Source organism: Terrapene carolina, unplaced genomic scaffold, assembly GCF_002925995.2.
Source record: "Terrapene carolina triunguis isolate 2854851 unplaced genomic scaffold, T_m_triunguis-2.0 Scaffold136, whole genome shotgun sequence".
Lineage (NCBI taxonomy): Eukaryota > Metazoa > Chordata > Testudines > Emydidae > Terrapene > Terrapene triunguis.
Genome location: NW_020664487.1, coordinates 8,093,166 through 8,107,259, shown reverse-complemented (window position 1 = coordinate 8,107,259; position 14,094 = coordinate 8,093,166). Strand labels below are relative to the sequence as shown.

Below are 14,094 nucleotides of genomic sequence, written 5' to 3'. Positions count from 1 at the left end.
GATATACACGTGCACTGAGGATGAGATGGATATAGGAGACAGACTTGTTGAAAGTCTCTGGATAAGGATAAAAGGGGTAAAAAACAAGGCTTATGTCATAGCAAGGGTCTACTATAGATTAGCTAACCAGGAACAAGAGGTGCATGAGGCTTTTTTTTGGAACAACTAACAAGATTGTCCAAAGCACAGGACTTGGTGGTGATGGGGGACTTCAACCAGACATCTGTTGGGAAAATAACACAGCAGAGCACAGATTATCCAACAAGTTCTTAGACCATATTGGAGACAATTTTTTATTTCAGAAGGTGAAGAAAACAACTAGGGGAGAGGCTGTTCTAGATGTGATTTTGACAACTAGGGAGGAACTGGTTGAGAATTTGAAAGTGGAAGGCAGCTTGAGTGAAAGTGATCGTAAAATGATAGAATTCATGATTCTACGGAATGGGGTAGGAGGGAAAACAGCAGAATAAAGATAATGGATTTCAAGAAGGCAGACTTTAGTAAATTCAGGGAGTTGGTAGGTAAGATCCCATGGTAAGCAAGTCTAAGGGGAAAAACAGTTCAAGAGAGTTGGCAGTTTTCAAAGAGACATTATTAACGGCACAAGAGCAAACTATCTCACTGTGTAGGAAAGATAGGAGGTATGGCAAAAGACCACCATGGCTTAACCAGGAGATCTTCAATGATCTGAAACTCAAAAAAGAGCCCTAAAAAAGTGGACACTAGGTTAAATTACAAAGGATGACTATAAAAAAAACCCAACACAATCATATAGGGACAAAATGAAATTAAACTAGCTAGAGACATAAAGGGTAACAAAAAAACATTCAACATATACAAGCAACAGGAAGACCAAGGACAGGGTTGGCCCATTACCCAATGAGGAGGGAAAGACAATAACAGAAAATATGTAAATGGCAGAAGTGCTAAATGACTTTTTTGTCTGTTTTCACCAAAAAGTTTAGTAGTGATTGGACATCTAACATAGTGAACACCAGTGATAATGAGCTAGGATCTGAGGCTATAATAGAGAAAGAACAAGTTAAAAATTACTTAGACAAGTTAGATGTCTTCAGTTCAGCAAGGCCAGATGAAATACATCCTAGAATACTCAAGGAGCTGACTGAGGAGATATCTGACCCATTAGCGATTATCTTTGAAAACTCATGGAAGACGGGAGAGATTCCAGAGGACTGGAAGAGGGCAAATAATGCTCATTTATAAAAAGGGGAATAAGGATAACCTGGGGGATTATAAACCAGTCATTTTAATTTCAGTACCCAGAAATATAATGGTGCAAATAACCACGCACATCAATTTGCAAACCCCTAGAAAGTAACAAGGTGATAAGTAACAGTCAGCATGGATTTGTCGAGAACAAATCATGTCAAACCAACCTAATTGCTTTCTTTGACAGGGTAACAAGCCTTGTGGATAGGGGGGAAGTGACAGATGTGTGTATATCTTGACATTAGTAAGGCTTTTGCTATTGTCTCTCATGACTGTCTCAGAAACAAACTAGGGAAATACAATCTAGATGGAATACTATAAGGTGGGTGCATAACTGCTTGGGAATCCATTTCCAGGGAGTAGTTATCAGTGATTCATTGTCAAGCTGGAAGGGCATATTGAATGGGGTCCTACAGGGATCAGTCCTGGCTCTGGTTCTGTTCAATATCTTTATAAATGATGTAGATAATGGTATAGCGAGTATATTTATAAAGTTTGCGGATGATACCAAGTTGGGAGGGGATAGCAAAGAGTTTTGAAGGATAGCATTAAAATTCAAAATGATCTGGACAAACTGGAGAAATTGTCTGAAGTTAATAGGATGAAATTCAATAAGGACAAATGTAAAGTATTCCACTTAGGTAGGAACAATCAATTGCACCCATACAAAATGGGAAATGACTGTCTAGGAAGGAGTACTGCAGAAAGAGATTTGTGGGTTATAGTGGATCACAAGCTAAATATGAGTCAAGAATATATCACTGTTGCAAAAAAAAGCGAACGTCATTCTGGGATGTATTAGCAGCAGCGTTGTAAGCAAGACACCAGAAGTAATTCTTCCGCTCTACTCCGCGCTGATACGTCCTCAGCTGGAGTATTGTATCCAGTTCTGGGCACCCACATTTCAGGAAAGATGTGGACAAACTGGAGAAAGTCCAGAGAAGAGCAACAAAAATGATTTAAAGGTCTAGAAAACATGACCTATGAGGGAAGATTGAAAAAATTGGGTTTGTTTAGTATTGAGAAGAGAAGACTGAGAGGGGACATTATGACACTTAAGTACATAAAAGGTTGTTACAAGGAGGAGGGAGAAAAATTGTTCTCCTTAACCTGTGAGGACAGGACAAGAAGCAATGGGCTTAAATTGCAGCCAGGGAGGTTTAGGTTAGACATTAGGAAAAACTTCCTAACTGTCAGGGTGGTTAAGCACTGGAATAAATTGCCTAGGGAGGTTGTGGAATCTCCATGATTGGAGGTTTTTAAGAACAGGTTAGACAAACATCTGCCAGGAAAGGTCTAGTTATTACTTAGTCCTGTCTGGAGTGCACAGGACTGGACTAGTTGATCTATTGAAGTCCCTTCCAGTCCTACACTTCTGTGTCCAAAAATCAGGGTCTTTCAAGGCTCTCTTTGTAAATATTGTAATGAGTAATATTTGTAATGTTCCCTAGTACACTTTAATGTAGAACTCTCTCAAACAGCACTATGTTAAAGCACTCTAGTGAACCTTTAGTGCGCACCAGCAGGGCCTGCATGGACCAATTAATGTGCAACATATTAGTGCACTTTAGAAATCACACCACCACAGTCTGCATTACTGCTCTGTGTACCTTAGATACAAGTAAACATGTCTGGTGTTTACTGGATAAAAAACAGGTGTTTTGTTTATAAGTTTTAACTGATAATACACCCCGATATCAAAAACAGACAATCAGAAGTCCTACGTATATTATACATTTCACACAAATTTTGTATCAGCTTGTATTTCCCATCTATTGTGTAAGGTTACTGTATCAAATTTCAGTCTGGTTTAGTGTGTAAGCAAGATGTAATTTTTGGTTTTTCTTGGAATTTAAAAAGATATCAGCAATGACGGCATTGGTAAATCCAGCTCTAAACACTATGAAAGTTTAGTTTATTAATAATGATTTTGATGAATTAAAGATTAGGAAAGCAGTTAAAACTTCAAAAGAGAAAAACAAAAATGATTTGTAGATATTCGATGACAGCTACCTTCAGATTGGTTTCAAACCAGTGCAGTTCGCCTTCATATGCTCTGTTTAACGACAGATGTATAGAACAAGTAGTTCTGCATTCAACAGTGGTGCCTGCTAAAGTACACACTTCTGTACAGAGGATGTTTATAACATCCATTTTCCATTGTTATTTCAGTGCATAGACAAGCTAATCAAATCTGCCTGTCACGTGCAGTACAAGCTATTCAGAAGCCCCTGTGTGTTAAAGCATAGGCTTCATGGATTAGAATAAATACAGGCTAACTCTACCAAAAGCCTCGTTCCAGAGTAACTTTCTGGCATGTGAACCAATGGCCAAAACCGAAAGTTCCAGGCTCTGCTGCTACAACTGGCTCCTTGTGGATGGAACCTGCTTGGCTCACAAACATTATACCTTGCAACAGCCAAAAGATACCGAACGTTTTGGGGTTAGTGACTCTGTGGCCTCCTGGATCTCTCCACAGGGACAGGGCTCTGGCTGTTGCAAAAATAAAGATTTTTTCCTTTTACATTTCAGAGCTTCTCATGGCATAGGAATGTTGCATTTCTACTAGCCATAGTTAGCAATTTAAGCTAATTGTCTGAACACTACATGTTGCATGTGCACCGTGCTTTATTGAGGATGCTCAACATAAGACCGCTGAACATATGTTAACGTGACTACCTAAGTCTACAATAAGGTATACATGTAACATTGTGAACAGTAAACTACACTAGTCAGATTCACACTGGCCAAATTAACATTATGGTAAGAACCTTAAACTTTCCACCCTTTTGTGCAATTGCTCAGTCTTAACTTTGCATCTGTGTAGTTCTTTTGAATGTAATTTTTTTTGTTTGTTTGTGGTCATCAAAATCTATTTGGTGCAAAACATAATGAAGGCAAACTGCAACGATCAGCATTTCTCAGAATTTGACTGTTATAGATTGAGATTATCACTGCAAACTCCAATACCTTGCAATGAGTGGAGCTTATTGGAATACCCACATTTGAGGCTACAAGTACCGTTAGCGCACACATTACTTCAATGCAAAATCCACTGTGAAGAAATAAAAAAAGATAGATGGAAATGTTGTAGTATAAGAGTTACATGAAGGAAATCCCATGCCATGCACTTATCAAGACAGTGAAGTATGAACGATGGAAGGTGTCATAGCCTCTGAACACTGAGGAATGCTACAGATCTAGGTTCAAATGGCATGATCAAAGGAAAGCAAATCATCTGCTTCTACTCCCAACATACTATGGAACTGTTTAATTTTGCTTGTGATCATTCTCTCTTTAGAGCTGTGGATGCCATATTTGTGAAGGGTTACTTTGGGCAGAGCCTACTGAGTTCAAACCCTGTGTGCTCCTATGCCCCAGTTACAATTGAGTTTCAATCTGAAAATCAAAAATGTATTTTTTGCAGTGAACATTTCCAGTTCTACATTGATGTAAATCTCTTTCTTTCTTTGTTTGTTTTTGAAAGACCAGAACTGGGCCATGCCTCAACAGAAATCTGATTTTGCCTTGCAGAAGAGAACTATTTCAGCTTTTTCCTGCATTGAATCATGCCATTGTACAGCGACCTGAGCAGCAAACTTAAAGATGTACAGTCCAGACTGCCATGACTGAGTCACATGGCAAAAGCATACCTTGCAGTGTGTAGTACTGACAGGAAGTCCAACATTGGAAGCTACCACAACTGTGAACGCCGAAGCCAACTCAATAGTGAACCCACTGCAGGAAGCATAAGAAAACACTTCACAGTCACTCTTTGTATCAGTTTGGACTGACACCATGCAGTGTGCCAAAGTCTTACCAGTATCTTCTTCAACTGTTTATCTCCAACTGATTTGGCCATAGAATTACATTAGGAGAACAATGGACTACTGAATAATGGAAACAATACACACTAGTTATCTGCATTAAACTGGTTGCACAGCTCACTGCTTCAGGCTGTTTTACTACTCTACAGTCCAGTGAATCATGCTTAGTCATTCGGTGAGTGGCAGCAGAGGTCTAGAATGCATTAAAGCAAAAATAAGAGTCAGATTCATATTTTTAATGTTATGAAGCACATGGGGAAAACTAATTTTGTGATTTCCAAATTTCATAGTTTCACATGCTAATTAGGACAGCAGGAGAATACATTGGTCAACTAGACCTCTCCAATTCAAACTCATACCACATTCATTTACAGGGATATTTTAACAAGGTAGCGGGTCAAAAAAGTTACCATTAGAATCAAATCAAAAGCAAACCCAGCAGTCCACACAATTAAAAGCAAGACTACAGCAGCAATTTCTCAAACTAGATCCTATTAGAAATTCAGGCAATCAAATTAGTAATCTTGTACATACCTCGACGGTGTGATTGGAGTGAGGTCTTTACCCATAGTCTGGATAACTCTTCTACCCCAGACCCAGAGACCTACACAGATCCCAACGCCTCCATAAAACAGCAGCCAGACAGGAGTGGCAGCTTCTTGCATTACACCTCCTTGTTCATATATAAGCCACAGAGCTACCAGAGGACCAATTGCATTGCTGAGAAAATAAAATATATCGGGGTTATAAAAACAGAGGCAAGTGCTTTTCAACAAGTCACATTTGTTGTATTCATTTTTCTCCAAAACTGGGTGTAGCATTATTCTAATCCCACCTCATGAAATAGATTAAAACTTTGTACAACGTCATTTGTAAGGAAGACTGCAGTGTGTGACAAATGGGATCAGATCCAAATTCGGGAGCCCCTTGTTGCCTACATTTCACTGTTGATCACTATGGCAGAAATTGACAGAAGTTTCTATTATGCAAATAATTTTCCAGAAATGCTGGATAGTTGGTACCTTACAGATGTCTTGGCTCCATATTGGGCGCCATGAAGGCGCGACTCCAGGGGGCACCCGTACTGACCTGACGGATGCTGCTGTGGGAAAAATCTTCCGGCTACCGTGCCCGTGTGCACGCACACACCTGATTAGAATGGACACGAACAAGCACTCGAAGAGGAACTGTTACAAGAATGCCATGCGTCTGACGAAGTGGGTATTCACCCACGAAAGCTTATGCTCCAATACGTCTATTAATCTATAAGGTGCCACAGGACTCTTTGTCGCTTTTTACAGATCCAGACTAACACGGCTACCCCTCTGATACAGTTACAAGAAGGTGACTGGGTTTTTTTTAAATCTCATTTTTGAAGGCTCAGGGGTGGCAATACTGGGACATGGCTGGTGTGCCTCTGCACCATGTTAAACTCTGGCTGCAATATCAACCTTTTGTGGCCAGTTACAGCTATTACAAGGTAAAGCAATTGTCAGGCTGCTCTGACATGACACCGTGGACCCAGCTCTGCACAGAAGTTGTGCCAGGGTCAGAGAAAGGCAACAGAGAGCGTGTAAGCCAACTTTGCACACACCTCTGACTTGCACTCTGAAAGTATCAGCAGCACCAATATGTGCAACATCTGTTCTTATACCTTAATGCTGCCTTTAGTGCTGATGAGAAGTCTTGCCCTGCAGCTGATCAAGTCAGAATGACATAAAAAGGGAGAGACCTAACTCTAAATTAAATGCTTCATCTAAACTCTCAATTCAATGCTGTTACTCTGTGGTCTTTAGGGATTCCTTTCAGTGACTTAAGAGCCAGAATTATGGAAGAATATGGTGACAGCGTTCAGGGGGAAATCTGCAGTTTCTAGCAACACATCAGAGATCCTTGTTAAGAGTTTACAACTGCTATGTTGGCTGGATCAAATTTAACATCTGCATTATTCTGTTGATGTTTCAGATTTTCGCATTAGGAAAAAAATAAATGTAGGAATGTGTGAAGCAGGCCTAAAGGAACTGACATTAAATACTTTTAAATATTTCTTTACCAAATACACGTAGAGGGAACATATTTAACATTTTTATGGCTTAAGCTGATCAGAGTGACTATCATAATTCTGAGGAAAGGAAAGACTGAGAGCAGCAGAATAAGGACAATGGACTTCAAAAGAGCAGACTTAAACAGGGAAGTGGTAGGTAAGAGCCAATGGGAAGAAAATCTAAGGGAAAAAGGAGTTCAGGAGAATGGCAGTTTCTCAAGGCACAACAGCAAATTATCCCAATGTGAAGGAAAGATCGGAAGAATAGGAAAAGGCCAATATGGCTCCATCGGGAGCTCTTTAGTGACCAGAAAATCACAAAGGAATTCTTCCGAAAGTGGAAACAAGGACAAATTGCTAAGGAGGAGTATCAAAGAATAGCACAAGCATGTAGGAAGAAAATCAAAAGGGCTAAGGCACAGAATGAGTGACATAAAAGGTGATAAGAAGAGGTTCTGTGACTACATTAGGAGAAAGAAAAAGACAAAGGGACATGAGGTTCTCTACTCAGCGGGAAAGGAAAGTCAATCACTGATGACATCAAGAAGCCTGGGGTGTTTAATGCATATTTTGCTTCAGTCTTCCCTAAAAAGTGAAATGGTGACCAGATACTCCATACAACTAACATTAACAACCAGGGGAAAACAAACACAAGCCAAAATATGAAAAGAACAGGTTAAAGAGTATTTAGATAAGCTGGATGTACTCAAGTCAGCAGGGCCTGATGAAATTCATCCTAAAGTACTTAGTCTTAGGGTATGTCTATACTAACCGCCGGATCGGCGGGTAGCGATTGATCTATCGGGGATCGATTTATCGTGTGTAGTGTAGATGCGATAAATCGATCCCCGATCGCTCTCCCGTCAACTGCTGAACTCCAGCAGTGCGAGAGGCGGAAGCAAAGTCGACAGGGAAGCAGCGGTCGTCGATCCAGCGCCGCGAGGACGCAAAGTAAGTAATTTTAATTCGATCTAAGATACGTTGACTTCAGCTACGCTATTCTCGTAGCTGAAGTTGCGTATCTTAGATTGATCCCCCCCCAGCGTAAACCAGGCCTCAAGGAACTAGCTGAACCAATCTCGGAACCGTTAGCAATGATCTTCGAGAACTCATGGAGGACACGTGAGGTCTCAGAGTACTGGAGAAGGGCAAACACAGTAGTTAACTTTCAAAGGAGAACAAGGAGGACCTGGGGAATTATAGACCAGGCAGCCTAACTTCGATACCTGGAAAGATACTAGAATAAATTAGTAAACAATCAATCTGTAAACACCTAGATTAGAACAGGATTATAAGGAATAGCCAGCACGAATTTCTCAAGAACAAACCAACCTAATTTTCTTCTTTAACAGAGTTACTGGCCTGGTAAATAGGAGAGAAGCAGTTGACATGATACACCCTGATTTTAGTGTTTGGAAATGTGGTCTAGATGAAATTACTTTAAGTTGCATATACAACAGGTTGAAAGACCATACTGAAAGAGTAGCTACCAAGGGTTTGCTGTCAAACTGGGAGGGCGTATCTAGTAGAGTTCCACAGGGATCAGTCCTGGGTCCAGTACTATTTGATATTTTCATTAAATGACTTGGACAATCGAGGGGAGAATATGCTTTAAAATCTGCAGATAACATCAAGCTGGGAGAGATTGTCAGGGATGATCAAGGTTTACCTGGTCCTGCCTTATTGCAGAGGGCTTGACTTGATGACTTGTTGAGGTCCCTTCCAGCCCTACTTTTCTATGATTCTATGGATTAATCGATACCTGCAGCCACTTTAGCAGACTACAGCATCCAGCAGAAGCTCCTGTTATTGTCAAGCGGAAACTCAATATTTTTGAGAAATCAGGACACATGCTTCATTTAAGTACCTAAAGGTAAAAGGAATGCTTTTGGAAATCTGGCCCCAGTTGTACGGCTAAGGTGAGGTTCTGTGAATGCTGTGACACAATGCCAAGGCTAACACCACCAAAGAAAGCATACTAACTCTTACCCAAGGCAAATATACTTTACTGATTGTACAGGACTTTCCTTGATATGGTATGTTGCAATATGACTTGTTAATTGGTACTTTCCTTACCCCAACCCAAGAAAGCACAAAAGGAAGATTGCATTGTAATGATCAGATTCTAATCACATCTAAGTGATTACAAAACGGAAGATAAATAATTTTAAAAAGTCAAACATAATTCAATAGATTTAACATCGAATAGGCAGCTACTCTCTTTACAAACTGATAACAGCGAGTAGGATTCTGAGAACGCAGAATTCAGGGATTGACAGTTACACTTGTCCTGGGTCCAGGACTGGCTATATTTACTCCTGGCACAGTACCAAAACACACAGCTGGAGCAAGGGACAGCTTTAAGGTCTTATACTGTACAAGGCAAGCCACCATGGCTAGGAATTAATCATTTATAGCCTTTCAAAACTGGAGTCCCAGCTTTCATTGGAATAAAGTATTAGTGTCTGATCCTGCCCAAGTCGCTGGGAGTCGAGAGTCCTCAGCACCTCCTAGGAAGCGCTGAAGTAGAATGCGACTCTTACACTTCACTTCATTTCACAACTCCTTTTCCCATTTACATGGGGGAAGAAAGAGGTGCCCATGATTGTTTGCCACTCCATCTGGTCCTTGGCATGAGTTCATAGGTCTTGGAGTTCGTCTTTTTCTCTTCAAACTTCTTTTGACAGAGTCTTTCCATCGTATCCTCGGACTTTCACATCCTTTCTGGCAGTCCTCTTGCTCTCTTTGATGGTCTTTCTTTTCCCATTCTTACCATGTGTCCAGCCCACCTCAACCGTGCACTCTCCAGTCTATCGCTCAGAGTCCCAAGTCCATCTTTCCCCTAATTTCTTCCATGCACACACTGCGTACCCTCCACTTACCTGCCATTCTCTTCACTATATTATTTTCTACCACCTGTATCTTCTTTTCTTCCATCTAAAATGAGGCCCTTACTCTCACTCCATTATTTCATGAGAAATCAAGCTCTAAAATGATGTGAGAAACACTGCCATAAATGGACTTTGCTTACAGATCAGTGTGAATACTTCCATCCCAAGCAAATAACTCCAAGAACTGGCCTGGAGCAATGATTAGGAAGGAAGTTTCTTTTAGGAATGCATGACAAAAAAATGAGACATTCCAATTGCATGGTAAATTGTATTACTTTAAACGTGTTTTTATTGTTTGACTTTTAATTGGGCAAAGAGTCTTAGGGATTTGGAGAAAGGCCCTAGCAGCAATAAATGGTTCAAATTAGTAAAAACTCTGAAAAATGGAGATAACAATCTGATTTTTAGAAGCACTGCACTGATTAAATGCATTGCAGATTAAATCCATTTTAGCTAAACATAAGGTAATTTCAATTAGCAAAAATATTCTAAGATTCCCATATGCTGACATATCTTCTAAGGAGGATCTTCTAAGGAGTCATTGTGAATGCTTGAGATATAGCTAAGAATAATAAAGTCAACAGAAGCACAAAGGAAAGGATTGGAAGCCCTGTAGTGTAGGATTGCAAAAACGATTCTGCCTGGAAGGAAGAAGAGTCACTTGATTGAATCACTTACAATTTTTAAACCAAGACTTCATTGCTGTGCCCACAGTTTGTAGGGCCAAATTAAATTATTTAGGTGTTTAAGTACCAGATTTGCAGGCCCAAATAGGTAAGTAGACGTCTAAATGCACTTACCGGTACCTGCAATCTTATGGGTGCAGAAACAGACTGGGGGTACGGCCTGGCAGAAAATCTGACTTGAAGGATGTAGTGAAAACTGATCAATCCCTCCTTTTTATATTGTTACATAATACGGGAACAAAGTGTCACTGAAATTAACAGCAGGTAAATTTAGAACAAGTAAATTGTTGGCTCATAGTGATCTGTAAGAGACTCGCCACTGACACTTAAAAGCCCTGCTAGTAATTGGTCAGAAGATAGAAAAGTCTTCATAAACTGCAACAGCAAAGATGCTTTTTTGTATTAAAATACAGTTTTAATTCTATACACTTTTCACTGGCAAATGGAATCTCTGACTTGAACCAGCCCAGTCCACAATGAAAGGGTTACCTGCTAGTGTCACACAGCAAACACGCAAGGCAAAATCTGCTGATCAGTGCTTAGCCCTGGAGGAGTCTGCGCAGGCTGCTGCTACGCAGGGGCAGAGAGGAGGGGAATCTGACTGTTGGGCCAGCATCTGGCCACAGAGTCTGATAGGGTATCTTGAGGAGAGGAAGAGATACTCCCCCGAGTTCCCCTCTGCCTCACACACCAGGGCACTGGATATAGGACAACCTAATTTCATCTTGCAGCAGCAGAGACAGAGGAGGTGATTCCTAATGAGTCCTGAATAGGGGAGACTATTATCCCCACTGGACAGATGGGAACTGAAGCACAGGAAGACTGAGTTGCCACAGCTGACACAGGAAACCCATTGTGAAGCAAGGAATCTGTCCCCTCCAACACTCCCGGTCCTTGTGGATGAGGTGGGAAGAAACAAAATCTATCTCATAAATATAAGCCTGAAGGGACCATTCTGGTCACCTAGTCTGCCCTCGTGTGTAACACACAGGCCATAGGATTCCTGTTTGAACCAGAGCATGGTTTTCTTTTAGAAAAACGTCCAATTTAATCTGAGGAAATGAGCTAATAAGGGAGAGTCTCCTCCCGCCCCACTCCCAACACACACACAGGCGTGATCCCGTAATCTGACTCTATGCAGAACACAGGCCCTAGATTTCATCCAGGAATTCCTGCAGCAAGTCCAGAAATTTGTGGTGGAACTAGAGCATCTCTTTTAGAGACCCCAAGGGATGGCGAATCCATCACATCCCTGGGGACCTGATCCAAAGACTACTGAATTCGGAGGAAGTCTTTCCATTAACTTCAGTGGGCTTTGGACCAAGCCCTTGGTGAGCAGTGCGCCATGCCTCTGATGGTGTCGGAGGATTAGGAAGGTGCCCAGCATGCCAGTGGGTTATTAGGTCACTGGGTCCCCCACCAGAAGTCAGCTACAGGCAGGGGAACCCCTTTGTGTGGAGATACAGGACTGAGAGGCTTCTTGGGGACATCCATCAATTCAGACTTCTGAATGCCTAGCTGGATCCCATCACCGACGGTTAGGTATTTTTACAATACTTCAAGAGGAACAGTAGTGCGCTCCTGATCATTAAAATCCATAGTTCTCCGGAAGATGCATACAACCCTCTCTGGGGGCGAGTAGGGCCCCAGCCCTTCCAACTTGTTTGGAGAATTAGCCCCAGACAAGCGTATCAAACACTGGCAACTCTGCATGCAGTCACACTCTCTTGGGCCACATCTTTTTTCTAAACTGCCCTTTTCATTCTTGTGTTGACCTCTGAGTGGTCCCGTGTGCTCCCCCTGTGCCTGAGTGCTGAGCCAGTGAAACCTGTACACGCCACACAATTAATTAAGTTTAACAACAACATTTTTTCAGAGCTTCTGTTCTAACACATTTAGCTGGGATTTAAAATTCTTTAGCTTTTGTTCAGCACATGCACACCACGTTGTCACACGGCTCCTGGATTGGCTCAGTTAGTCCCAGGGCCTGGAACAGATCCAGGGTCGTTGCCACAGCACGTTTAAGCTTACAGCAGGGAGGTGGCCTGAACGAAACCACCAGCCAAATAAGGTATTATCATTGCCCTCTGCTTCTTTTAACAGGCAGCCGCTATTGCTACTATCCCTGTTGATGTCAGCCCAAAGAGGAGCCCAGAGTGCTGCAAATGCTGAATCCTGATGCAAAAATCGGAGCTATTTGCGGGGTTGGTATGATATTAGCATGTGGAAATATGCATCATGAAGGACTGTCAAGGCCAGATTTCCTGGCTCAGCCATCCAGGTCACTGAGTCCATTCTAACTTGGTTTGGGAGGCAATAAACCAATTTAACCTCTTCAAGGCCTGAATCAAAAGTCTTCCCCAGTCTCTTCTGTATGATGGAATACATGGAACATATCCATATTATTATTTACTGTGCACCAAAAGTCCAGTCAACAATGTACAAAGCATGGGAGAACACTGACCTGCAGGAAGCTTACAATACAATCCACATTAGACATCAGTTGTTCAGACTAAATGTAATTATCAAGCAGCCTGTACATCACTATAATGCACTTAAATAAAATATAAAATAGGGCGAACATCAAACTTCATACAGCTGATAATTTATAACTTCCCCCCTCTTCTCTCTCTTTATCCTCTCCCACACTTGAGGGGTCCGTAGTAAAGGGCCTGGCAGAAGAGACTTGGCAAATGAGGGGTGAGTGTTCCAATATAGGGGGAGTCTTGGGGAAGGAGGACAAGACAGGAGTGAGAAGCCTGGAAAGGGAGCAGGAGGAGATGAACTGTGCAGAGCCTTCAAGATGTGGATTAAGAGATAAACTTACGACACAAGGAAAGGGAAGTTAGCTGACAGGATTCAAAGGGAGAGAGTGAAAGAGAAGCTTTGCAGCAGCATTTGTAAAGGACTGAAAACAGGTAAGTTGAGAAGCTGAAGACAGAAGAAAAAAGGCTGCAGAAGTCAGAATGTGAGAGAGAGCCTGCCCCAGGGTTTTGGTGGTAGGAATAGGCAGATTTTAGAAATGTTGTTTAGGCTATAACCTTGAAAAGGCATCAGATGACACAGGGACTACGGTCTCTTAAATGATGTATTTTCTCCAAATCTCTGGATTGCTTTAGAGGACAACTTGAAAAATGAGAGTCCACTACCTTGCTAGAGTGGAAATTCCTGACCTCTGTGGGGCTAACTTGCAAGCCTGAAGGGATGTGGCTCCACAGCTCAGTACTCAGGGGGCTACCTCTTATCTGGGAATCTGAATCACATCCTTCTAAAGTTCACCAAAGATACAGGGCCACTTTGTCCACGGGAACTGAGGGGGCTGAAGCAGCTTTAACCTTGGCAAGCAGTGCTGGGGGGCTTAACAACAGCCTTTCTGGAAGCTTGGACTCAAAATAATCATAATAATAATGTACTAT

General features: G+C 41.6%; 1 protein-coding gene across 6 annotated transcripts in view; it reads right to left on the bottom strand.

Moving 5' to 3' along the window:
- Positions 1–14,094, bottom strand: part of SLC20A2 (solute carrier family 20 member 2) — a 67,321-nt gene that overhangs the window by 5,165 nt on the left and 48,062 nt on the right. For 5 of the 6 annotated variants that reach the window (XM_024214698.3, XM_024214699.3, XM_024214696.3 and 2 more), the window contains 2 exons: positions 5,592–5,777; positions 4,884–4,968 (listed from right to left, as the gene is read on the bottom strand). In XM_024214698.3, coding sequence (XP_024070466.1) covers positions 4,884–4,968; positions 5,592–5,777 — 271 coding nt within the window. Of the gene's footprint in view, positions 1–4,200; positions 4,286–4,883; positions 4,969–5,591; positions 5,778–14,094 lie in introns of all 6 variants that reach the window. The other variant, XM_024214701.3, reaches the window with a different exon arrangement.